This window comes from Erpetoichthys calabaricus, chromosome 3 (genome assembly GCF_900747795.2).
Source record: "Erpetoichthys calabaricus chromosome 3, fErpCal1.3, whole genome shotgun sequence".
Lineage (NCBI taxonomy): Eukaryota > Metazoa > Chordata > Cladistia > Polypteriformes > Polypteridae > Erpetoichthys > Erpetoichthys calabaricus.
The window spans coordinates 295,731,071-295,756,825 of NC_041396.2; the positions used below are offsets into that span (position 1 = coordinate 295,731,071).

The 25,755-nt window shown below is 40.3% G+C and overlaps 1 protein-coding gene and 1 long non-coding RNA gene across 2 annotated transcripts; one reads left to right on the forward strand and one right to left on the reverse strand.

Moving 5' to 3' along the window:
* Positions 1 to 1,242: 1,242 nt before the first annotated feature.
* igfbp6b (insulin-like growth factor binding protein 6b) lies at positions 1,243 to 9,028 on the reverse strand. The gene is made up of 4 exons (XM_028798547.2): positions 8,028 to 9,028; positions 5,549 to 5,601; positions 4,893 to 5,012; positions 1,243 to 2,239 (listed from the first exon to the last, which is right to left on the reverse strand). The coding sequence occupies exons 1-4, from the start codon at positions 8,386 to 8,388 to the stop codon at positions 2,126 to 2,128; spliced, it is 648 nt and encodes a 215-aa protein (XP_028654380.1). The 5' UTR covers positions 8,389 to 9,028; the 3' UTR covers positions 1,243 to 2,125.
* Positions 3,423 to 3,811, forward strand: LOC127527202 (uncharacterized). The gene is made up of 2 exons (XR_007934510.1): positions 3,423 to 3,634; positions 3,676 to 3,811. It is a non-coding gene; the product is annotated as an uncharacterized LOC127527202 (long non-coding RNA).
* Positions 9,029 to 25,755: the final 16,727 nt, after the last annotated feature.

Below are 25,755 nucleotides of genomic sequence, written 5' to 3' on the forward strand. Positions count from 1 at the left end.
ACTGTCAGAGGGTTTACTCTTATGTATATCTAGCCTACCTTACCTTCTAAAGCAGTGTGCTTATAAAAACAATTTTTAATTAATTGAATGTGTTGAACATGACGGACTGCAAAGTGACCTGTGGTCTGATTGAAACACAAAGTGCTAAGCACCATAATAGAAGGAAGAAGACAACCAGCAACATCAGCTGAGCGCCAAGCAAATTGCTGAGGACACTTCAGTAACAAAGAATTAGAAAGGATAAGAAGAGAAGGCGCTGAAGCACATAGGCAAGCAAAGAGTAAGGTATATTTCATTTATTTTATGGTTGTATTTTTCACGTACTTACATTTTGTTCAGTAAAACTATTTTTTTCTTTTTTAACTTGTACAGTCCCCACAAGCCCATGTTCAGCTTGCTCTATATAAGCCGCCACAAGTAATAAAACACTTTGACAGGAACTGAAAAAAATAACTACAGTATTTAGAAAACACAAGGAGTGTCAACAGCTCCCTATCCTTATTTACTCGTTTTTGCATTTTATTTTTGGACCGTATATGGTGTGAATCACTAGTTAATTATCCATCCATCCATCCATCCATTGTCCAACCCGCTGAATCCGAACACAGGGTCATGGGGGTCTGCTGGAGCCAATCCCAGCCAACACAGGGCACAAGGCAGGAACCAATCCTGGGCAGGGTGCCAACCCACTGCAGGACACACACAAACACACCCACACACCAAGCACACACTAGGGCCAATTTAGAATCACCAATCCACCTAACCTGCATGTCTTTGGACTGTGGGAGGAAACCGAAGCCCCCGGAGGAAACCCACGCAGACACGGGGAGAACATGCAAACTCCACGCAGGGAGGGCCCGGGAAGCGAACCCAGGTCCCCAGGTCTCCCAACCGCGAGGCAGCAGCGCTACCCACTGCGCCACCGTGCCGCCCACTAGTTAATTATAATTAAGACAAAAGAAATCTGTTAAATTAGCAGCAGTAAGTGGTTAATAATTAAGAAAGCAGCCGGAATGAAAACTGGTTAGCGACCGCAGCCCTCCAGGGTCTGAGATTGAGATCCCTGCGTTGGACCATTTAATGGCAAAAGTCACAACTTACTAGAATCCAGAAATGTTCAGTGACCCCCAAAAATGACCGAGACATACTTTTGGTGTCAGTGAACACACTGTCAGTCACAGATGTTAATGTCCACCCCCCCCCCAATCACCCCCAATTTCCCAGTCCCAAACCCAGGTAGTCCCCATCACACCTGCATGACAAAGTGGCTTTTTTTAAGTATAATTTAATAAAAACTGGAAGATTTTTTGACAATATGTAACATTAAGTAACAAAGTACAAATAAGCTTATTTATAAATAAAAATACTAATTACAGCAACAAAATATCTTGGGACAGATTCAAGGGTCATTTCAATAATCACTCATAAATAAGAATAAAAAAAAAACTGGCATAAACAGTGACACTATTTAAAAAAACAAAACAAAATGCACCCCAACCTGAGTCACTAATGTGGAAATATTAGTAAAGGTGCCCTGGGTGGGGAGGGGGGGGTTGAGACCCCCAAGTCTTGTCGTGGCTGTGAACTCCCTCGTGAATCAGATAAGCCATTAACCCTATCATCACAGGCAAGCCCCAAAACTTACAAATGAACCAAAGCGTCACCTCACTTCTCAAACTGGCCACTAGGGGGACCCCATTACACAGTAAAGAAGCTTCACGCTGCATGAAAGACAATTTCAAAGCCTCAGGAGGCACCAGAAGAGGTCGGTGAAGTTCTACGAGTCCTGAAATGCAGTTTTTGGAAAAACATATACAAAGACGTGGATACAAAATATGGCCTTACTTATCGCTTAATTTCTGCTCTATATTGAAAGTGCTATGCAGGGGGGTTTGCAGCTGCCACGCTTACATCATGAAGCTCCCGGCATACTCATTTAACCCTTTCCACACAAAATGCTATTTACTGCCCCAAAAAGTCCAGATTTCATCCCTTCAGATACACAATGGAAAATTAAAAAAAACAAAAAAACACAGAGACACATTGCTGTGCTCCACATCCCATAGTGTCCAGCCCAAGTCAGGCACTCGCTCGCCTTGCCCTTTTTAACTGCTGCTGCCATTGTTCAATCACCGTCACACTGCAGGTTGATGCCGCCCTTGTCGTGGCCTGGTAGGGGGTGTCCAAATTCACTGACGCACCAGCACATCCCACGGCGGGTACCCTTCGATGACCTGCACTGCATTGGTGGAGAAGAGAGATAGAAGACACTTGAATGAATAAGCCAGACAGTGAGGACAGGGGAAATGTGATGCATTATGTACCAATCAGATGCAAGAACAATAGAATGTGGCAAAAAAAAATCCCAAGCTCCAAGAAGAGTGGTGGGTCACACCACCAAACATTCAGTCTCATTTACACACAGCAGCCACACAGGAAGGGAACCAAATATTCTGCACACCCAAACACAAAGACATATATCTAGTGAGCCACATCTACCTAAAACCACAACCCACCCACTATATCTAGACAGTCACATATGACCCTTACTAAAGCCTACACATAAATACAAACTCTAGGACCTCTCATCTTATCTAGAAGGCTGCACATTTTTCTTCTCCTTTTGGCAGCTCCCGTTAGGGGTTGCCACAGCGGATCATCTTCTTCCATATCTTTCTGTCCTCGTCATCTTGCTCTGTTACACCCATCACCTGCATGTCCTGTCTCACCACATCCATAAACCTTCTCTTAGGCCTTCCTCTTCTCCTCTTACCAGGCAGCTCTATCCTTAACATCCTTCTCCCAATATAACCAGCATCTCTCCTCTGCACATGTCCAAACCAACGCAAACCAACTCTATTCTCACCTCTCTGACTTTGTCTCCCAACCGTCCCACCTGGGCTGACCCTCTAATGTCCTCATTTCTAATCCTGTCCATCCTCGTCACACCCAGTGCAAATCTTAGCATCTTTAACTCTGCCACCTCCAGTTCTGTCTCCTGCTTTCTGGTCAGTGCCACCCCTATAAAACATTTCTTATGCAATGTTCAATCCAGACTTTCCACTGGTTTAAAACCATGATGGGCATTTCAAATTACTTCACTGATTCGATTCTTTTGAACTACCAGGTGAATTGATTCATTTGATTAGTTGGAGTCATCGATAGGATTTGGGGCTGGGTGTGGTAAAAAAAAAATCCTCTGGGAGGGGATATCCCCTCTGAATCTGTCACTTTGTAAATATATAATGAAATAATTACATAAATTATATGTTAAACATGCTCATGATTTATATCATATGACATTGTCCTGTTTGAAAGTACAAAGAATGGCAGCATAGTTAAATTGCATAATTAACATGACACAATATCCATCCATTTTCCAACCCGCTGAATCCAAACAGGGTCACGGGGGTCTGCTGGAGCCAATCCCAGCCAACACAGGGCACAAGGCAGGGAACCAATCCTGGGCAGGGTGCCAATGACACAATATGGTTGAGAATAATAAGTGGACAAACATTGTGTATCTCATTCTGGAACTAAATTATTACCCGAGAAGACGAATCTTGCACATTGTTTTTGGGTGGTAAACCACATCAAGAATCAAATGAGTGAGAATCATGCGCCTCGTTCTTAAGTAATGATTCAGTGAACAAGAATCATGCGCTTCGTTCTCAGATGAGGATTCAGTTCAATGATGAAGTAAACAAGAATCATGCACATCATTCTCAGGTGGTGATTTACTTCAAGAATTAAAGGAACAAGAATTGTGCGCCACACACACGAGCAACAGCTCGGTCTCAGAATCACGTGACACCTCCTCAGGCAATGATTCAGTTTGAAAATCAAATGAATGATAATTGTGTGCCGCATTCTCGGGTAACGATTCAGTCTGAGAATCAAATAAAGGCGAATCGTGTAACTCGTTCTCAGGTAATGATTCAGTCCAAGAATCAGAGTGGACGAGAGTCATGTGACAAGTTCAGATATAACAATTCAATTCAAATCATGCCCAGTGTAGTTAATGAGCTGTAATAAAAGGTGCGTTAAATTACATATAAAAGCAAATTTTTTAAAAGCAGAATATTTTTTACAAATTTCAGTTTTGTGTGACTAACTCATTGAATGTACAAAAGGACATAACTGTATTAATTTAATATGTTTACATATTCTCTTTAATGCAATTCCAATACCGATGTAGATAACAATTGACCCGTTTTAATATAAATGTTTTGTTATTTTATTGTGCTTGTATGATGACTGACAGAATCATCAGTGACCAAATTCTCATTCATCAGTAGTAACTCCGTTCAAACTCAAAGAATCACAACTAAAGTGAACGAGAATCATGAATCAGAATGGCAGTACTTGCACATGCATTTTAAACGTCTGCTTGTGAAGCGAAAGACCCTGAGGACTTCATACGTGTGCTGCAGCTCTCTGGTTGAACTGAATGTATTTCTTCACGCTCCAAAATCAATTCATATGACTCACAGAAAAGAGTCACTCAAAACCAATGAATCATCTGCGAGTCATCCACGGTCCTTGCACTTTCCTGTTTCATGTCCCGGCAAGGAGAGGCTGGCTGCAAACTCGGAGAATCCTCAAGTTGGTAAGTGGCAGCTCATTTAGTTCAGCCTTAGACAATTTCCCTCCACCCCAACAGCAAAAGCAGGCTTTTGATTTCTAAATTACAACTGGGAGGGTCTCAAATTATACAGTGGCAGCCCTCTACCCCATCTCCCATGACCCACCACCCATCCTTCTTTCTGTGTACTGAAACACACACGACCCAGACCCTTTCGAGTGGGCCCAGTGCCTTGTGTCCCACTGGCTAATGCGATCACATGACACAGACAGATCACAGAGCTGTTGGAGATGCCAGTGCTGCTTACCTGTTTCTTCCGGTAGAAACCATTGGTGTCACAATTGGGGATGTACAGGCTTCTGGCTTCGTGGAAGAGAGTGAGCTTGTGCTCCATGAGTACCGTCTTCAGATGCTGCCGGCAGGGTGCCTAATCAATCAATCAAACAATCAATCAAGCAACCAATTAGAATTTTTATGTAGCCTTTTTCAATGAAGTAAAACTATCAAGTATACAAGAAAACCATTGAAAACAACTGAAAATACCCTTGTTTATAGTGTCCTTCATGGTAATGCCCCTGGCAAGAAACCACTCAGGGCCCTACTAATCTGCCTGGTCTCAAACCAGGAGTCTCCAAGTCAGTAAACAGCAACTGTTCTAACTGAGCTGGGCTGGCATCCTCAATGACAATTGGCATCTCTGGCCTGGAACTACAGCCACAAAAGTGAGAGGCAGTGAGACTGGTGTGGGCACAGGCCCTATTGTGCTACTAACTAACCCATCAGCTGGAAAGTGACGGCTGACCATTCCTAGCACTAGTAGTTTATAAAATGGCCTGCTTCATACACTGTATGCATGCTTGGACTCAGCTGGCTCACAAAGCGATACGCCTTAAGACATGTGCATTTCGTCACTTTATCCAAAGCGACTCACAAAAGAAAAGGTCAAACATAATGAATACTCACCATATCTTCACTCTTGCTGTCCTTCTCTGAGGTCATGTCTGACCCTTGCTGCCCTGCAACAGCAAAAGGTGAGTGTAGAGTTAAGTGCCAGCCTTTTACCTTCACGACTTTTCTAAAGGCGATCAGAAGAAGTGCACTCGGCTCTGCATGTGAAAGCCATAAAGTTCTAACATGCTGTCCACCAAGTACGTCTGGAAGAGGATATCCATCTCCACCACCACTGGGAAAAACAAAGTGCTTGGGCAGCTACAGAACTATGCGAGACCTTGCACTGAACTGGCATTAAGTTTCATTAGTAATACATTATTAAACTATCTTTAGAAACTCAAACAAATACGAGATGTGCTCTTTTATATAGTCCGGTATATACAACATTTTAATAAGACAGGAATAGGTGAGAGCATGTTGGAAACAGCTTGGCTTTACTGCCACTGCACTTGCCTGGCAGACTTCTGGTCATTATGAACCAAGTGGGTGAAAGAGGACCAAAGTGTCAAGGAAACAACATCATGTCTCACCTCATCTAGTCAGCTGCCGCTCAAACATCTAGCAATGCACAGTGCTGACGCTCAAACATATTGTCCCACCCATTACTAATACCCCATCTTCTCCTCTTCCTCTCTATAATTTAACTGTAACTTAGAACATGTTTATCATAAATGCATATAAGCTAAGATTTTTCAAGTAAGGAAGACAGAAGTGTCAAGATAAAGCAGTTCAACTCACTTATGATGGCTACGTGTTGCATGTTGATTAACACAAGGAAGTAAGAATTTCCTTGAACTCTGCACACAGGACAGTATTTGATCTTATGAACCCATCTAGACCTGCCCACCCTGCTGTCACTCTAACATCTAGCCCCACCCACCTATCTGCCCTTTAAGTATCTAGTCCTGCCCAATTGGCTGCCACTTTAACATCTAACCTCGCCCAGCCAGCCCCACTGCTAACAGCCCTTCATCTCCTCCTCATATCATTTACCTGTAATTTATGTTTTATGCATTTATGACAGATATGTTAGAGATTTCTCAGGTAAAGAAGGCAGAAGTTGAGGTCAGGAAGTTCTCACTCATCATGGCTATGGAGAGTGGTGATGTGTTGAATGCTAATTAGCACATCCGAGGAAGAAATTTCACTGGACTCTGTATATGTGACCATATGGATTTGTGTAGCCCTACCCATCTAGCCAGCCTCCCCTTAACTATCGAGCCCCACTCAGTTGGCTGCCACTTAAACATCTTGCCCCACCCAGCCGACTGGCCATTAAACATCTCAACTGCCACTCAAACATCTAGTCCTGCCCACTCTGCTGCCAATCAAATATATAGCTCCACCCAGCCTTCCACATTACTAACAGCCCTTCTTCTTCTCGCCCTCCTCACTATAACTTCCCTGTAATTTATGTTTTATACCTTTATGAAAAATATTTTCTGAGATTTTTCAGGTAAGGAAGGCAGAGGTGTCTAGGTCAGGTAGTACAGAACTCCTTACTCATCATGGCACTGGAGAGGGGTGAGATGTCAAATGTTGATTAGTACATGTGGGTAAAAATTGAATTGGAGTCTGAACATGTAACAGTAAGGATCACATTACAGTGAACTCCAAATGATTCTCATTCATAGGTTCAAACTGACCTCTTGGCTATTCTGTTTTTGGACAGCACTTTTAGAGACAACTACAGAAATCTCTTTATTTGACATCGGTCATATTGCTTGTTGGCCTCTTACAGTGTCTCTTTCTTAAGCTTGTTTAAGTAGGTTATTGGAAAGTCCCTGTTTGCAGTAAGGAATCTGTCAAGTGCTCCTTGAAGTCTAATACGGCGCCTTTTGTAGATCTCTATCAAAACCCGAGCTCTTTATGCACATCTGTCTGTAAACCAGCATTACAAATAGCTGCAAGAATCCAATGATTATATTTTCTATAAATTAATGAACAGAAACCACTCTTTGACTAGAAGCATTTTCAGAAGTATCTTTTTTTTACCTCCATCATACTGACTGCATGACCACATGTGCCCAGTTACAGGTGTCCCATACACCAAAGTGCCCGGTCAGTGGGCATGTCCACAGCAGATGGCTTCAGAGCTGCTCTGCCAGCCAAGCCAGTGCACGTCTCCGCACTGACGTGCTTGTTCAGCTGTGCTCACCTTAGTAACCCCGTGCCCAGGGGGCATAATACTTAGTCATTTAGGCAAACACACGTGTGCTTGGTATCCCAGGGCCGTAAAAAGTCAGAGTCTTCTCTAAGAGAGATGAGACCCTGAGTATAAAAGTTGCACTCATGAAAAGAGTAGAAAGAAGGCATCATTTTTATGGCAGCTGTAGCAAGCTGAAAGAATAAGACCCCCGATGCCTTCTCTGCAGTGGGCAGCATAATCTGAATGCTAGAATAAAAAGCAGAGAAGAGAAATACTGCCCTGTTCCTGCTCTACTAGATCCGTCATGATGGACGTGATTCACAGGAAAAGTAGGCAACATACCTGCAGTAGTGGTAGTGGCCGGCCGGCCCCGGGGACTGCTGGGGGTTCCCAAGTGACTGACTGCTGTGCACACCCCTCGGTTCTGCAAGAGGGCAAGTAAAGGGCTCTTCTCTCCTGGCCTGGGCACACAGCGCAGGCCCCTCATGCATCTGGCAGTGTATACGCCACAGGACTCTCCAGCCATCCTGGCAGCGTCGCTGGCCTCCTTCGCAGAGTCTTGGCCTTCTGGCGTCCCTCCAGATTCCTGGCAGGAGACACACTGAGCACCGGGGCTCTGTCTGGCACCCTGCACTTGGCAGCCGGGCTGGTGGCACAGGGGAAGCAGCAGCACAAGAAACGGCAGCAGCCAAGTGAAAGGCATCTTGACGTGCAGCTCTGACAACTCCGTCCAGGCTTTTCATCTCCCCGGTCTTCTGTTTCTCACTTTAAATAGTCTCTGACTCCCTGCCCGGGAATCTGAATAACACATGCACTACCCAGTCCTCAAAAAAAAAAAAAAGATGCAGAAGACTCAGTGACACCTTAAAGGGCTGGCACTAAAAAAAAAAATCTCAAAAAAGAAAAGAAAAAAAAAAAAACACAGCTGCCAACAAATCTGCAGACTACACACACTGAGCTGGTCCGCAGCGTCTTCAGCTTAGAGGTTCTCGCAAAGCCCCGCCAGAATATACACCCGGGCCAAGAAGAAGTGAACTTCAAGAACAGGCTAAAACATTAGCAAGAAGAAAAAAAGATGAGGTGAAGCCTCCCTGGGTGACTATACCCTGCTGTCCCCTGGAAGGGTCAGCATAGACCTCACTAAATCACTAAACCTGCCACTTGAACTCTTTGGTACCAAAAACGCCATTAGCAGCCATAAAGTCCAATCGATATTCAATGTCATTGTGTAATTAACCTGTGTATGAAATATTATATCTGTATGCAATATGTATGCTTAATTACTTCAATTGGCAACATCCGTTTACGAGAAGCCCACCTAACATGCAGTTAAAAAGGCAGGCTCACTCATGAGGGGAGACTAGAGTGAAAACTGATGGTCATTATGAACACTACTGCACATCCTCTGTGTGACGCAATGGCATTAAGGACTTTTAGCCAACAGAAGTGGGTCAAGAAACTACTGTGGCTTCTTTACAACTGCGGCCATACGCCTTTACAGCGTCTCCTCATATCTGCTCCCTTACCTTTAGCCAAGGCAGAAGTTTTCTTCTTTTTTGTAATTCTGGTTTTTGTTCATTACCATATTTCTATATACATTGACCATTTGCCAAATGCTAAACTTTCCCTTGGGACAAAAAATGTTTTATCTGTCCTTCTATCTTCAGCTCAGAGCCTTTTTATATCTATCTACTATATAGTGCCTTCCATGATTATTTATCTACTGCTGTGTTGGGCCCTTGATCAAGGCCCTAAACCTGCAATTGCTGAGCACTTTGAGTAGTGAGAAAAGCGCTATATAAATACAAAGAATTATTATTATTATTACCTACCTACTATACAGTGTCTTTGATATCTATCTACTATATACTGTATATTATAGTATGTATTTCATATTGATCTATCTACCATGTAGTGCCTTTCATATCTACAGTATTTTATTACAGTAACTTTCAGGATCTGACTCCTAAAGTTTCCTTAACATCCAGTTGTCTATGCATCATATCTTTTATATTTGTTAACATCTTATAACTATATCCTCTTTGACTTATGCAGTTCATTTCACTTCTCCCTGGTTATTCGGTGCATTCAAATCTGTTTTCTGTATTCTCTATGGTATACGTCTGTCTAATTCTGTGCCTTTGACTCCACCTGTCCTCTTTCGTAATGCCTTTCATATCTGTTGATCTCTCTTATATGGTGACTATGATATTCATATTATTCAACAGAAGTGTCACTGGGGCTTCTTTTTGCCTACACCTTCATAGTGCCTCATTATTATTAGCCAGGTCTTCTTTTCTGGTAATTTTAGGGTTGTTGTTGTTTGTTATTATATCTCAGTATTTCTTGATATTCTGTAAAAGCTAAAATTCCATCCATCCATCCATTTTCCAACCCGCTGAATCCTAACACAGGGTCACGGGGGTCTGCTGGAGCCAATCCGAACCAACACAGGGCGCAAGGCAGGAACAAACCCACCTAAGAGTTAAAATTCCCCTTGAGACAAATAAATTATCTATCACTCTATCATATAATGCTTTATCTATTATACTGTATGTTGCCTTTCATATATATTGTTATGCGTGTGTGCATTGGAGACAGCTTAAAGGCTTTAGTGATGGTGATTGCCTGCTGGGGTTGGTGCGGTGGTCTAATGCCTTCTCTCCTCCTCCCTCAGCAGAATGGAAAAGTGACAGCCACTTCATTGCTGAAATCACTTCGGTTGTCCACCCAGTAATTGTACGTGTGCTGCATATACTGTGCATTCCTTCAAATTATATGGGGTCACTAAGGTGGTGACAAGTTTGTTGCATCTCCTTTTTACAATACCTGCTTACTATCGAGTGCCTTTTTAATCTATCTATTATATGGTGCCTTTCAAATACATCTACAATACTTATAATCTTAAATAGTGCATTTTATATAATTCTAATTTATATAGTGCCTTTCTTACTTTAGAGTCTTGATGCTTCCTGTCTTGCTATATGGTTGTGAAGCATGGACACTATCCAGTGACCTGAGATGAAGACTGCACTCCTTTGGTACTGTGTCTCTCCGGAAAATCCTTGGGTACCACTAGTGTGACTTTGTGTTGCTCACGTAGTCCCAAATGAGGCACGTGACCTGCATTGTGAGGAAGCGTCGGTTATGGCACTAAAGATATGGCGCGATTCCCAGAGGGTGATCCTGCTCACATGATCCGAGTGGCTGGACCAGGCTAAGGGGACACTCACATAACACCTGATTGTGGCAGATAGAGGGTCATTTCTGGATGGTGGGACTGGACCGTGTGTCTGCCTGGGGGGCTGCCAACCAGGATCCCGAGTTGATTCACTGTGTGATGGGGCGGCAACATGCTGTACCTGACCTTTCTTATATATGCATCTTTTATATCATGTCTTTCATATCCATCTATTACATAGTGCCTTTCACATCTGTCCATCTATCTATTATTATGCAACCCGGAGGAAACCCACGCAGATGCGGGGAAAACATGCAAACTCCACAAAAGGAAAGTCTGGGAAGCAAACCCGGGTCTCCTAACTACGAGGCAGCAGCGCTACCCACTGCGTCACTGTGCCGCCCTTGATTTATTGTACAAAAGTAATTTTATCTTAAAGCTATAAAAAGCATCATCACACCCTGGTGACCACTGGACCCCGAGCATAGTGGAGCACCTCAGCCACCAACCTGCTCAGCCCTGGGACTTCTGAATTGTAGCCTTCTGTCACCTTCCACTCTCCAAACAGCACCGGAAGAAGATGATCCTAAACAAATTCCAGCGGGTTTTCCTGGCAGATCCTGATGTGTATTGTAAGCTAAATGATTTATTAGTATAAACAGAGCATAAAATTATCAGTTGTGTCTTAGCTGGTTTTTTTTTATTTCCTGTTTTGGCATTAAGTGGCACAGTTCTTCCACAGTGCCAGTCCCTACAGATAACCCAGTCCTCACATATGGCTGGTGTCTCCTCTGACTTCAGGCTTAACTCACTTTCTGTACCCTGGGTAGCTACTCAATTCTGATCTAACATGCTTGCTCAACCATGCTACCTTGGTTCTAGTTTTGTCCTTTGCTCCAGTCTTAGAAGGGTTTGAAACTGGAAGCTGTTTATTTCCCAAAGATGGGAATGAAATATCAGGAAGAGGGTCCACCCACAAACTGAAAGCTCCCTATGCATCATCACATCCCCATCCCACACAAAATAAAGAGTCCTAGACATAATGTGCCAGACATGTGTTCCAACCTGCCCATCTAATCCTCCCCCTGCAAAACCACAGCCCAAACCACCCTAGCAGTCAAACAAATGTGATTAGTCCAGTATAGAGTTATGGGGATTTCACTGCCCTCTGGTACTACCACATTGAAAATGCATTGTTCCAGGAAGAAAAGCGAAAAAATCATTTTATAGCTCCCATCAGATTCCTCCACTCCAGATGCTGTCTGCTGCCTCTTTGCTGTTTGTTATTTATGGTCCTCTGTGAGCTCACAATCCGAGATGCTGGCCTTTGGTTCTATTAATCTCAGGAAGGCATTCCAGGGAGCATCTAACTCAGGTAAACTCAACTGTGGTTCAATTGTGTGCACATGTATGAATGCATCATGAATACAGAATGTAATACAGGAAGTGCTATACTGTATGTCTGTACATTTACATAAGAGTCTCTGTAAAGGTGTACGACAGGGGTGCTCAAGTTCCAACCCAGAGGGTTGCAGTGGTGTGTGTTTATTAATTAGAAGAAAATTCCTGCTGCTGAAGTGGTTTTTGGTCAAGCAGCCATTTAGTTAACTTGCTAATTAAGGTTGTTTTCACACCTAGGTCATTACTTTGGATCGATTCCCCCCAGTCCAATTCGCTTAGGTACATGTGAGCCCACCAATTGCATCTTTTGTTGTGCTGGCAGATGTTTAAAGCACATGTGTAAGCACCGCCTGAATCATGATTCGTGACTTATTTGATTCGAGAATCAGTCTGACAATTCTTGCTCATTTCATTCGTGAACGAATCACCATGAGTTGCACAGTCCTCATTCACTTGTGACTCTGTAACAAAACGTCTTATTTTAATTATGCATCCTAAATGTGTTTTGTTTTGTGTATGGAAAACGGGCAATGGCATATAAATTATCGAGTTAAATATATAATTAATAATATATAAATAATTCTACATTTATATAGAAATACTGGCGGGCGGCATGGTGGCGCAGTGGGTAGCGCTGCTGCCTCGCAGTTCTCTTCCCGGGTCCTCCCTGCGTGGAGTTTGCATGTTCTCCCCGTGTCTGCGTGGGTTTCCTCCGGGTACTCCGGTTTCCTCCCACAGTCCAAAGACATGCAGGTTAGGTGCATTGGCGATTCTAAATTGTCCCTAGTGTGTGTTTGGTGTGTGTGTGTGCGCACCCTGCGGTGGGATGGCACCCTGCCCGTGGTTTGTTTCCTGCCTTGCACCCTGTGTTGGCTGGGATTGCCTCCAGCAGACCTCCGTGACCCTGTAGTTAGGATATAGCGGGTTGGATAACGGATGGATGTATTGATACTGACTGGCCCCGCAGCTCCGCCCACACAGTAGTGAAACAGGACAAACTTTAAAAATCAATAAACAAACGGGTATTGCTAGCTAGGCGGAGGCGAGATACGCTCCAAAACATACCCAGTGGTAGACCAATTCGAACAGAGGTTGGCGTGTGAGTGAGGAGGGCCCTGTCTGGCTCTGAACTCCTGACATCACGCTTCCCCCTCTCATTGGCCCACAGCCTCTGTCTCGGATTAGTGCGAATAAATTGCTCTTGCAAACAAACTATGATACTTAGCATGACAACAGCAGTTGCAAAATCAACCGAATTGTTCAAGCAAATTATAGAAAAAAAAAACAAATCCGTTAAGTAGTTCTCTCGTTTTTTATATATAGAGATATCTATAAATTAATAAATAATTATATTATTAATATACACACAAACATATACTGTAAAATAAAGAACAAGTCATTAAATGATATATTTCTGAGGCAATCAGAGGAGACCCCATGGACTTCCCATATACACCAGACCATAAATTAATCACATGAATCAAAATAATTGAATCAGTAAGATGAATCAAAATGTCAACTGCCCACTGCAGGGTGAACACAAATACACACACATCGGGGAATATTTTGGCATTGTCAATTCATCCACAGTTCTACATGAACTCCATCCAGGCAGCACATGGGACGAAACCCCCAGGCTACTTACTGTAGTAAGTACTGTAGTACTAACACTGCGTCACCATGCACCTGATTCACTGATTAACATATTTACATTAACTGTGGCCTTAAAAATTGAGCAACAAACACCCTTAGTTTGAGGCTGACTTTATTAACAGAGTTAAACTGTGGATGGGACATGCCCCAATGGCCATTCTTAAACACCAACAAATGTCAGTAATACCTCAAATTCACATTCACTCAAGTTTTGTTTCCTCAGTTCTCCCATGGTTTGAAAGTAAATATGTCACTCAGGAACATGGAGAAATGTACATGGTGATTAGGTCATGAATATTCATAAAGGACTTTTTAAGCCATTATATGGTTACTGGTAGGAGACAGGGTGTAGCTAAAAGTGTGTGCACATGCATGTAGTTTTAGGTTCATTTCAGATGCTGCTGCTGGAGTACGTGAATTTCCCCTTGGGATTAATAAAGTATCTATCTATCTATCTATCTATCTATCTATCTATCTATCTATCTATCTATCTATCTATCTATCTATCTATCTATCTATCTATCATATAGTGCCTTACATATCTATCTATCTATCTATCTATCACATAGTGCCTTACATATCTATCTATCTATCTATCTATCTATCTATCTATCTATCTATCTATCTATCTATCTATCTATCTATCTATCTATCTATCTATCTATCTATCTATCTACAAAGGAACATGGAGTGGGACCTGGCATATGTACAGTTTTATAAATCCATGTTATCTTATATGCATACGTTGTTTTTGTGTTTCTAGCGTAAGCAAAATTTTAGGTTGGGATCTAAGCAAGGTTTTATACATGAGGCCCCTGGTGATTTGTTAGACCTCAGCCTATTTAATTTAAGAAGCACTACTTCCTCTACAATTTCCAAATCGCTAAGTGCCTCCTTAGTAGTTCCTGTTACTGCTGGAGGTTTTCAATGTCTTCACATGTATAAACTTCAATAAAGTGCAAGTTGAAAGCATTTATTAGTTAACTGCCTGTACATTCGTAACTTGCCTTCACCATTCCTAATTACGAAACTGCGTTTGCAGTTGGTGTATAGCAAGCATTAGTACAGGTTGCATTTAAATAATTCAGTCTTTTTCTTTTGGATTTAAAAAATTTTGATCATCATCACCATAACTTTGTTCCATTTTTCCATTTGTTTCGGTTATTTAAGCAATTGTTTAGTACTGACCTCACTAGTGAGTTCAACACTGAAGTATCTTCAGCATTTCAGCATTTAGTGATGTTTGCCTCAGTGTCTGCTCCACTCCTTGTTAACTGACATTATATTAACTTATCAGGAAAACAACAAAAGAGAGTCAAGCATTTACAGTAAAGGCAAAAATATAAAGATTTCTAAATTTCTAATAAATGTTAAACCGACATGACTAATTTTAAATGTAGAATAAGAGAATAAGAGAAAAGATCAGCTAATTACACAATGAAATCAATTCAAAGGATAATGACTCAGTGATTGTGAAACTGATGGGAACAAAAGTAACTGGGGGTCTCAGGCCTGAACTTGAGAAGCACTGCGGTAACCTTTCCACTATAGAAAATATGGAAAAATGTGTAATATACTGTACTTTTGAACTAGACAAAGTGCTTTTTGATGGTCACTGAAATGTAAAATAAATTTGCTCGCTTGTGTATGTGCTCATTCATACAATAAATATGTACGTATATATGTGTATCTTCATGGGATGGAATTATATGATTACATGGCATGTGTCTCTCTGATTTGTTTTGCTAATAGAGACGTGTTAAGATACATTTATGGAGTTTTTGCTGTGAAAAGTGCTAAATAAAATAAAATTGATCAGTGAAAGACAGCTGCAAGGATAAATCATATATAGTGCCTTTCAGACATACCCATCTGCCTGCCAAAGTGTGTAAGAGACTGCTAGAGGAATTAGTCTTTTTTCCGTTTTATATAATGTCTTATGTGCATTTTTTAAACTACTTATCCATTTCAGGGATTTGTTGGGCCAGTGTCTACCATGGCGACAATAGACAGCAATCCCAGTCACACTGTGGTAGTCGTTCACAGTGGGCCAATTTAGAGTTGTTGCTAACACTAGCATGCGCATCTGGGCAATGTGGTGGTGGTGGCAGTGTGGCATAGTGGTTAAGGCTTTGGAATTCAAATCCCTGAGGTTGTGGGATCAAATCCAGCTACTGACAATGAGTGATCATGAGTAAGTCCTTACACCTGCCTGCACTGCAATCGGGAAGTGAAAAGAAATGTAATCTATTGTATCTCAACTGTTGTTAAGTTGCCTTGGATAAAAGTATCAGCCAAATAATATATAATAACTAGCTGTGTAAGCCTGTGCTGTAAAAAGCCCAGGGTCCTAGAAACTATTGAAATCGTCAGAAAAAAATTGAAATGTAGAGATGTCAAGTGATTGATAGGAACGACTCTGGGCATCTCTCTCCTATGAGGATTCATTTTGTCGGCATGCTCGCATCACTTGTGCATTAGCGGAGAGAGGAAAAGTAAAAGGTATACCGTTTTGCCAAAGTTAGCGGCTGAGCGACTTTGTCTTTGTCTTTCTTTGGAGGTTTCGTTTTGCTGATGTGCTTGCCTTGCTTGTGTTATTAGCGGCTAAGCGAGTTTTCTGTTTCCATTATTCCGACTCCACCTCTCACTTCCGGGCCGTACAGACATACACACACACTGCCACGTGTAGACGTTTATATATAAGATAATTTGCAAGAAAACATAAATACCTAGAGGAAAAAGCATTATGGACAAGGTAAGAGCAAGCAGTCTCGCTATTGGCAGTGCCCAGTGAAAGGACCCAAGCCTGGGACTTTGCAGCTGTGAAGAAGCAGTCGCTAACCACTGTACCACCCATATAGATTTTTTAGTCTGTTTATATGCAAGTGTGCATATTGATAAAATTTGTAGAAAGAAAGAGTTGATCCCTAGTTGGGTGCCAATCTGACTCACATCCAGTAACTGCCAGTGTTTTACAGTAACAAAATTGAAATACTCAGTTACTGTAACTGAATATATCTTCAGAAAATTTCTCCTTTACTTCAGTATACAATTTTCTGCCTACTTTCACTTTATTTCACTATATTTTTAAATGCAAATAGCTACTTTTACTCTGAAATATTTTGCTAGACACATTAATTGCTGCAATATTAAACCAGAAAATAGCTACACAAATACATATCATGTTTTAGTCATTCAGTTATCTAAAGTGTAGGATTCACCCACTATAGTAGCAACTGCTTTACGAAAATTCATAAATGTGAACGTTTGCCACTGGTGCTAACATCCGGTTATCTATGCAGTCATTCGAAATACACCTCACTACAGTCTGCATAACAGGGTGTGGTTGAATGTTAAAGACAAACAATTCCAGTCTCAATTATCTCCAAGTATTCTTGAGATTTCTGTGGCTGATGCTGAGTTCATACTCACGGAAATCTGGCAAACGGGGCAGGGCTGGATGTTGGTGACATGCATCCCAGTCTCTGATATTCAGGTAGATGATACTGCAGACTGGAGAAAAATGGGTGTGACATGTGGGCGTGGCCATCTCTCAATCAGGAGCGCCACTGAACTGTGAATTGGATTGTATGATTATGCCGCATCATTTAGAAATTTAGAAACTCTAAGAAGGGTCTGGCTTCTCCTTTATCCTTGTAAATATAATTTAGCTAAATTTCTTGCAATCAAAGAAAATGTTCCTTTAGTAACAGCCACTCAGAAAAAGCAAAACACTTATTTTATACTTGAACCTACTGTATTAAAGTTGAGTGATTTAACTACTTTTATGATAAAAATATCCTACCATTTCTTGTACAATTTTTACTTACTTAAATTTCAACTTATACGTAGCGCCATAAGTGACAGGCAAAAAAAAAAATGCGTTCATAATCCATTCAAACAAATTAGTAACTCGTTCGAATGAACAGATTATTTTTTTATTTTTTTATTATTTCACGTTTTTTCCCTGGTATGCATTTTAGTGAACTGAAACCAGAAGAGTATAGCCAGCCAATAGTTTCAGTCTGTTCTACACTGTTCAATGCCATTATCAACAAGAGTTTAAAAGGACCTTTTCTTCTATTAACGTTTCCACCATTGACTCCAGAATGTCGCATTCTCTGAGAAAAATCCATGGATCCATTCTTGTAACTTCCACTGCAGTGGTCTTCCAACTAGTTCCTTTTCCGGTTCACTGATGTTAACACACACCTAACATTTCACTAAACTACATGCCAGGAAACCGTATGGGGCTCTGTAATAAGAACTGGACTGCAAGGGGGAAAAATTAATAATAATATGTTCAAACGAATTCATACAGAATGGGGCTCCATATTACTGAAATAAGAGATGGGGGGAAAACAACAAACACTTATTTGAACGAGTTGCGTAATTCATTTGAATTGATTTTTTTTTTTTTGCTTAACTAATTCTTATTATATGTTCTTTTGTGGCCACCACCACCTGATCAAAGTCCTGTGCAAGCCGCCTGTGATGTCTGAATGAAAGTGGATATCCCACAAGATCTACTGCATTAAATCCACTAAGATGAAACCTAAAAAAATAAATAAATAAAGAATGACTTAAGGACATTTATGTTAGGCAGAATTCCCAGTACGGGCTGGGTGGTCTTTTGACTTGGAACCCCTAAAGATTTTTTTTTCTCTGTCCACCCTGACCTTACCATCGAACTATCATTTGGAAACTTACATAAGCAATTCTATATTATAAGGACTCTATTTGTCTTAATTATATATCTTTCTTATGTAAGTGTGCATCATTTATTTATCTTCTATATAATATTTACTCATTGTTATTCTTATATAAATTTATTTTTTGTTGCATGTAACTATTTCTTTCACATGTTGTAAAGCACTTTGAGTTACATGTGTATGAAAATGTGCTATAGAAATAAATCTTGTTATTGTTAACACCTATGGGGCTCCGTACAACTTGAAGTCTATGTTACTTAATAAATTTTATTATTGATAAGGGTATATTTTACATTCACAAATGCAAATTTAGTCTTAACATTCCTTCTTTCAATTTAATTTCTTTTGAGTTTCAGACTTTCGTTAAATTTCTTAAATCTCATAAAACCAAGTAGCTATGCTATTAATGTCTGTAATAACCTATTTAACCACTTCAAGTTGTTAATTGTGGTGATTTTTCATGTTATTATTTATTCATATACTTTAAGTATTGTCACCATACTGTTTTTATGAATTACTAGCTGTCCTCCACGGCTCCGTCCACGTAGTAGTGAAACAGGATAAACTTTAAAAATCATAAAAAAATGTAATTCTGGGCAAGCCGAAGGTAGGTACGCTCTAACATCAAACATTGGCACTGTATCTGATCGTGTTCAGCTCTGACGGGACAGCGTCACACACGTGGGAAGAAAAGCATGTGGCCATGATATCCCTGCCAAACACCAAGGTCTCAGCCCACTTCCCCCTCCCCTCGAGCCGCAGCCTCTCTGTTGGATTTGCGAGAACTATGAAAATTAGGCTGATGACAGAAGTCGCAAAATCAACCAGAATGTTCTAGCACAGTGCTTCCTAAACTCAGTCCTGGTGACCCACTGTGGCTGCAGGTTTTTGTTCCAACCAGATTTATAATCAGTGACAACACCTGACAACACTGATCTCATTTAATTAGCTGGTCTTTTTTCCTCTTATTCTACATTAAGAAAAGCACAGTAGCATGAATATTACATTTATAAGACATTTAGAAATATTTCTGCTTTTGCTATAGATTTAAATGCTTACCTCTCTCTTGTTGATTTCATTATATTTTACCCTGTCTCTGTGCAGTTTCCCCTCTTCATTGTATCTTATTAATGACAATTAAAAATGAGCAGAGCAGACACGCTGGCAAACAACACTGAATAATCAAAGGCTGCAAGTACTTTAGCATCAGACCCACTAATTAGTAAATAATGGATTAATTAAACAATTAAAACACCTACAGTAGAAAACGAAAATCAAGATAAAAATATTATTAAAAAGAAAAAAATACATTATTCCCATATAACTACATTTTGATATATATATATATATATATATATATATATTTTTTTTTTTTTTTTTTTTTTTTTTCTTACCAAACTTACTTTTCTAATTGCTATATTGCTCCCAAAACACAGAACTTGGGAAATAACACGTCACTTAATTAGCCCAGGAATCCAAATAAAAACAGAAGCAGGTTGAAACAAAAACCTGCAGCAACAGGGGGGCCACAGGACCGAGGTTGGGAAATTCTGTTCTAGCAAATTGTAGACTAAAACCTGATCTAAATCCATTAAGTAGTTCTCTCATGAAAAGCAGACAGACATACATACATATAGACATATTATATATTTATACCAGTAACGGCGCACTGCACGTTACACTTGACTTGATCATATAGTTTTCATCCCCTTTCTTTAGCATTCGTTTGCTCAGAGGTTGATGTGCTTGCTGCTTCCTGAGCAGCTCTTCTGTTCTCCACCTTAGTGGCATGCTTCTTCTCTTCTTTCGTCTGCATCTTTTTGCGTTAAAACTGATTAAGTCAGTGTTTGTGTTGCAATTACTTAATTACTTATGTTTTCCTTAATTTTTCACTTAAGCTGGCACTTAACTCTTCAATCTGCCTCAAGAATGACTTAAGATATGAAGAGGTAGGGGAAGTGACGACGAAGGTGGTAGGGAATAAGAACGGTGCCTATACGCATGCATTCTACAATAACATAAAAATAAAAAGAGGAATAACTTTGGAGGTCAATCATCACCCCAAAAGCTGATAGTACATGTCACGTAGTATATGTGTACCAAATTTCAGGTCAATAGGTCAAATGGTTTTCGAGGTACAGGTGATTTAAAATCCTGGACAGACAAACGGACAGCCATGATAGCGCATTATATATAAAGACTGTCACACACATGCGCGATTAGGGGACAGTCAAAAGGCTCGATGTTGTGTTAAAAAACAAGAGAGGAGGAACTGGAACAGGGCACTAATGCTTTTCTCTCCTTTCTCCTTAAAAATGTTCCTACCCGACATAATGCTCCAATATCCACCGCCACCCCGACGAAACAAGAAGTCTTCTCTTTTGGCTCCATGAAACTACCTCTCTTCCGGCCCCCTTTCGATGACCTCAGTTCCGTCTCTCTGCTTCTGATGTCATCTCCGGGCCACTTCCTTCTACGACACCAGCTGTTTCCTATACTTCCCGTACTTTCCATATCGTCTCCATATAAATCGGAGCATTTCTGTTGAATTTTGTTGAATGTTTGAGTCATTTTTTGACCATTTGTCTGTGCTGGAACCTAAAACCAGTATACGGGGAGGCTCCCCAACAACCTGTGTCTCTGTGCTTTTTGTTTATCACAATTGTCTTGTTATTTTTCATACTGATTGTTTTCAACCTCTTTCATTATAAATAAAAAATGTGGGAAAAAAAGGTTCCACAGCACACCATGACAGTCTCTGTATACGACAAGCCCACTCAAGACATTACCTCTCAAAAGACATCATTTTTCATCAATCAGATATCCTCCCACAACCCTAATCTTAACCATAGTGTAAGGTTTATAATAATGAAGCAGGAGGTACATTTAAAATGGGTGTGTTGAGAAAGATACAAAAGACTCAGTGTGTCACATGACATAAGTGATGTATAATGCAAAGGACACTAAATGCCACCTGATTGAGAGCAATTTGATTGGCTAGTCAAAAGAGTGGAACTCTGAAGATCTTCAGCTAGAACCTATTGTGCGGATATCTCCACGTATTCTCACAATTTCCATGGCTGTTGCTATGGAACTCAGAAACTTTCCAGGCAAATGGTGAAGGGTTGAATGCTGGTGACGTTCAAGTCCTGATCTCATTTTTTTATAAAGATTATTTTCAGACACTGTTCTTCATGGCAGCCTGGCAAAATAAGTGAAGCTTGATCTTTAGGCTACAGTGAGGTACACTTTTGTTCACATGCTTTGGGTCACTCACTTCATCACATGGATTGCGCACATTGTGAAGCACTTGGTAAAGCCCCCCCCCCCCCCCCCCAAAAAAAGATTTCATTAGCTGGTCTTCTTTTTTGTCTCATTCTGCCTTCAGAAAAGCACAACAGTCTGACTTTTTTCACATTTTCAAGACATTTCAAAAATAGTTTTGCCATAGCTAAATTATTTACTCTTTTGTTGTTTTCATTGTACAGGTAAAATTCTGTTACAACGAATATCTACACAACGAAATTTTCATTACAACAAAGTATTTTTATGGTCCGACAGTTTCCCCATATGACACGAGTCTACACTGAAAAAAGTATAACATTGATGTTGTTCATTCAATGTAAATTTTCTCTTTCAAGGAACTTAAGATTAGTCATTTAGTGTTGTAGCTTGAAATACTGCATTTGGTTTCGGATCTCAATCAAAGTAAAACAATTTGTTTGTACCAAAGTAAGTTATGGTAGAGGGAATAAATGTAAAAATCCTATTTCAGTTAACCTAATATTTCAGGTTGTTTGTGTGCTGTGTGGCAGGGCCGTTTGTATATTCTTCTGGTCAAACTTTCCAGCGTGATGGCTTTCCAACTGCCAAAAAAGAAGAACACTTCCAGAGTGGAGTGGACGTGTCTATACAGGTCTGGTCATTTTCAGCAGCAGACTTTTATAACGGAGGATTTTTGGTAAGTAACCCTGTTTCTCAATTGTTAATTTTAAGTATAAGAACTCGTAATGAAACATATTTTCAAGAAAGCTGTAGAAACGTTTAATAATTTTTTGTTGTATATTTTAGATTTACACTGCAAAATGCTTGTATATTTTCACTAGATTTTTAAATAAATGTAAAAAGTACAGCATTGGAATGTGTTATGTTCATAATATTTCTAATAGCATAAAAACAGGTTACGACCAATAAACCATTTTAAATTGTAACAACTTAAAAAATAGATTTACTTCAGTATAAAACAAGTGAATTACACCCAATCACTCTAAATGATTTGCCTCAACCTAAAAATTGTGGGTTCAATAAGATAAAAAGAATTATATTGGTTCAGATTGAAAATATTAAATGTGAATCATTACCTTAATTATTTTAAGTTGAATGGAGGTTATACTTTTTTCAGTGTATAGAAATCTCGTAACTATGAAATACATTCAGCAGATACTTTCATTACAACGAAGTACCCAAAAGACCTTGAAATGCCTGAACGAATCATCCACAGAGCAGTTAGTTCTGTGCTCGTAGCTCAGTTGTGCACAACGATTCCCAAACGGAAACATTGTAAAATAAATTATTTCTTTAAACTTTGCACATACTGGTTTTTTTTTGCTGTTTTTGTTTTCGGTGGTTTTCAGTGATTCCTTTTACTTTTTGTTCGTCAACATTTGAAAAACATCCACTGGAATTTAATTCACTGTCACCCTCCTATAGAAACGGCAGACACGAAAAACGATAACAGTTCAGATTAGAAAAAAAACTTTACATTTTTGCAGCTCTCAATTGCGACAAAAAGAAAAAAGACGTTGCCAGTGAATATGGAATTTCGCCATTGACACTGTCAACTTTCTTGAAAGTTCAAGCAACAAAAAGAAGAAAAATCTTTGGTTGCAAACGTATGCGAAATGCTGCATTTGAAGATGTCGAAAAAAGCCATTTTTATGTGGTTCAGTGATGCTCCTTCAAGAAATATTGTGAGGTTTCTAAACTCTCTTGGGACCTCCCACAACTGGACAACACGTCGAAGAGTGTCCCAAAGTGCGATCTCTGCATCTGTGGAAGACTGTTTATCTGTTGCCAGGGCAACAGCAGGCTCACAGATCTGCTGCATCTCGGCACTGAAGCAAACAGAAAAGATCTCGATGGGTGATGCAAAGAACATTGTAAATGCAGGGAACAGGATGACTTGGCCACTAACCTGGCCACGACCCTGTCTGGCTGCTGTGTCTGTTTATAGGTGAGTGGCAGATCCTGCTACAATAAATAACCCTGCTGTTCCTGTTTCCAGCTCAATAAAGCTGGTGTTGCTAAAGTACTGAGACTCAGCCTCATGTTTTGGGGTGTAAGACAGGGACTTATAGCGCGACCCCGATCTTTTAGGATTTGCTTCTGTGGTGCCTCACTGCACCGCTGTGAGCCTGCTGTTGCCCTGCCCCGGCAATGGACAAACAATCTTCCACAGACGCAGCAATCGCACTTTGGGACGCACTTCAGTATGTCGTTCACGTTAGGTGGGGGAGGGGGGGAACCTCACAATATGAAGAAGAAGAAAAGGATGATTCGGCTTCTGATTGGTAACTGTACTGCCCACAACATGCTTCCGCATTTAGATAATGTTCGCGTTGAATTCCTCCCACCCAATTGCACAGCAGTCCTTCAGCCATTGGGTTTGGGCATCATTCGCACACTGAAAGTGTATTGTCGCAAGGAAATGCTGAGAAAAATTCTCGTCAGCATAACTTGTAGACAGGAGAAGATTAAAATTAACACGAAAGAAGCTATTGAAATGATTGCAGACGCCTGGACGCAAGTTAAAGAAAGCACTATAGCAACAAATACAGAATCTCATTACAACTAAATATTTTTTAGGTCCCTGGAAGTTCATTGTAACGGAATTTTACCTGTAATTTGTTTTTTTTCACTGCAGTTTGCTTGCTTAATTATACTCTAAAAATGTTGATTAACAATGAGCAGAGCAGACATCCCAGCAAATGATGCTTAAAGCTGAAAGGCCACAACAATACAACCCCACTAGTGTGCTCATTAGTAAATAATAAATTAAAAAACTAGAGTCCCAAGAAATGCAGAAGGAAAATCATAATGAAAATCTTAAAAATCTCTTAAAAAAATTAAAAGTAAAACAATAAATTGCCCCTATGTAGCATACATAAATGTTTGGCACATTCAAATTAGATTAGAACATTAGAACAATCTGGACGAGAACAGGCCATTCAGCCCAACAAAGCTCACCAGTCCTGTCCACTTAATTCTAAAAAAACATCAAGTCAAGTTTTGAAAGTCCCTACAGTCCTACTGTCTACCATACTACTTGGTCACTTATTGCATGTGTCTGTGATTCTCTGCATACAACAACAACAACATTTGTTTCTATAGCACATTTTCATACAAATAATGTAGCTCAAAGTGCTTTACATGATGAAGAAAGAGAAAAAAAAGACAAAATAAGAATTAAAATAAGAGAACAGTAATTAACATAGAATAAAAGTAAGGTACGATGTCCAGGAAGGACAGAAAAAACAAAAAAAAACTCCAGACGGCTGGAGAAAAAATAAAATCTGCAGGGGTTATGAGGTCACGAGACCACCCAGCCCCCTCTAGGCATTCTACCTGACATAAATTACCTCAATCAGTCCTCATTGTATTCAGGGTTCTCATGGAAGTACTTGATGATTACAGTCTTGTGGACTTCTGGCCTTTAATCCGTCAATGTAGGGACATCACAGTGCTTTGATCAGGTGGTGGTGGCGCAGATCGACACCACAGAAAACCGGAAAAAGAACAAAAAAGAGAGTAGGGGTTAGTACGGATTTTGGAGCCACCATGAATAATAATGATAATTAACTGAACATACAGAGCGTCAGGATTAAACTAAAATGAAGTTATGAGAAAGCCATGTTAAAGTAATGTGTTTTCAGCAGTTTTTTAAAGTGCTCCACTGTATTAGCCTGGCGAATTCCTATTGGTAGGCTATTCCAGATTTTAGGTGCCTAACTGCAGAAGGCCGCCTCACCACTTCTTTTAAGTTTAGGTCTTGGAATTCTAAGCAGACACTCATTTGACGATCTAAGGTTATGATCTGGAGTGTAAGGTGTCAGACATTCCAAAA

Bases quoted from the DNA above. Each gene is read 5' to 3' on its own strand.
- igfbp6b (XM_028798547.2), bottom strand. From the start codon at position 8,388: ATGCCTTTCACTTGGCTGCTGCCGTTTCTTGTGCTGCTGCTTCCCCTG. The intron at 5,602-8,027 runs GTATGTTGCCTA...TTGCTGTTGCAG, and splicing joins GGCCACTACCACTACTGCAG to GGCAGCAAGGGTCAGACATG. The intron at 2,240-4,892 runs GTAAGCAGCACT...CCACCAATGCAG, and splicing joins GTTTCTACCGGAAGAAACAG to TGCAGGTCATCGAAGGGTAC.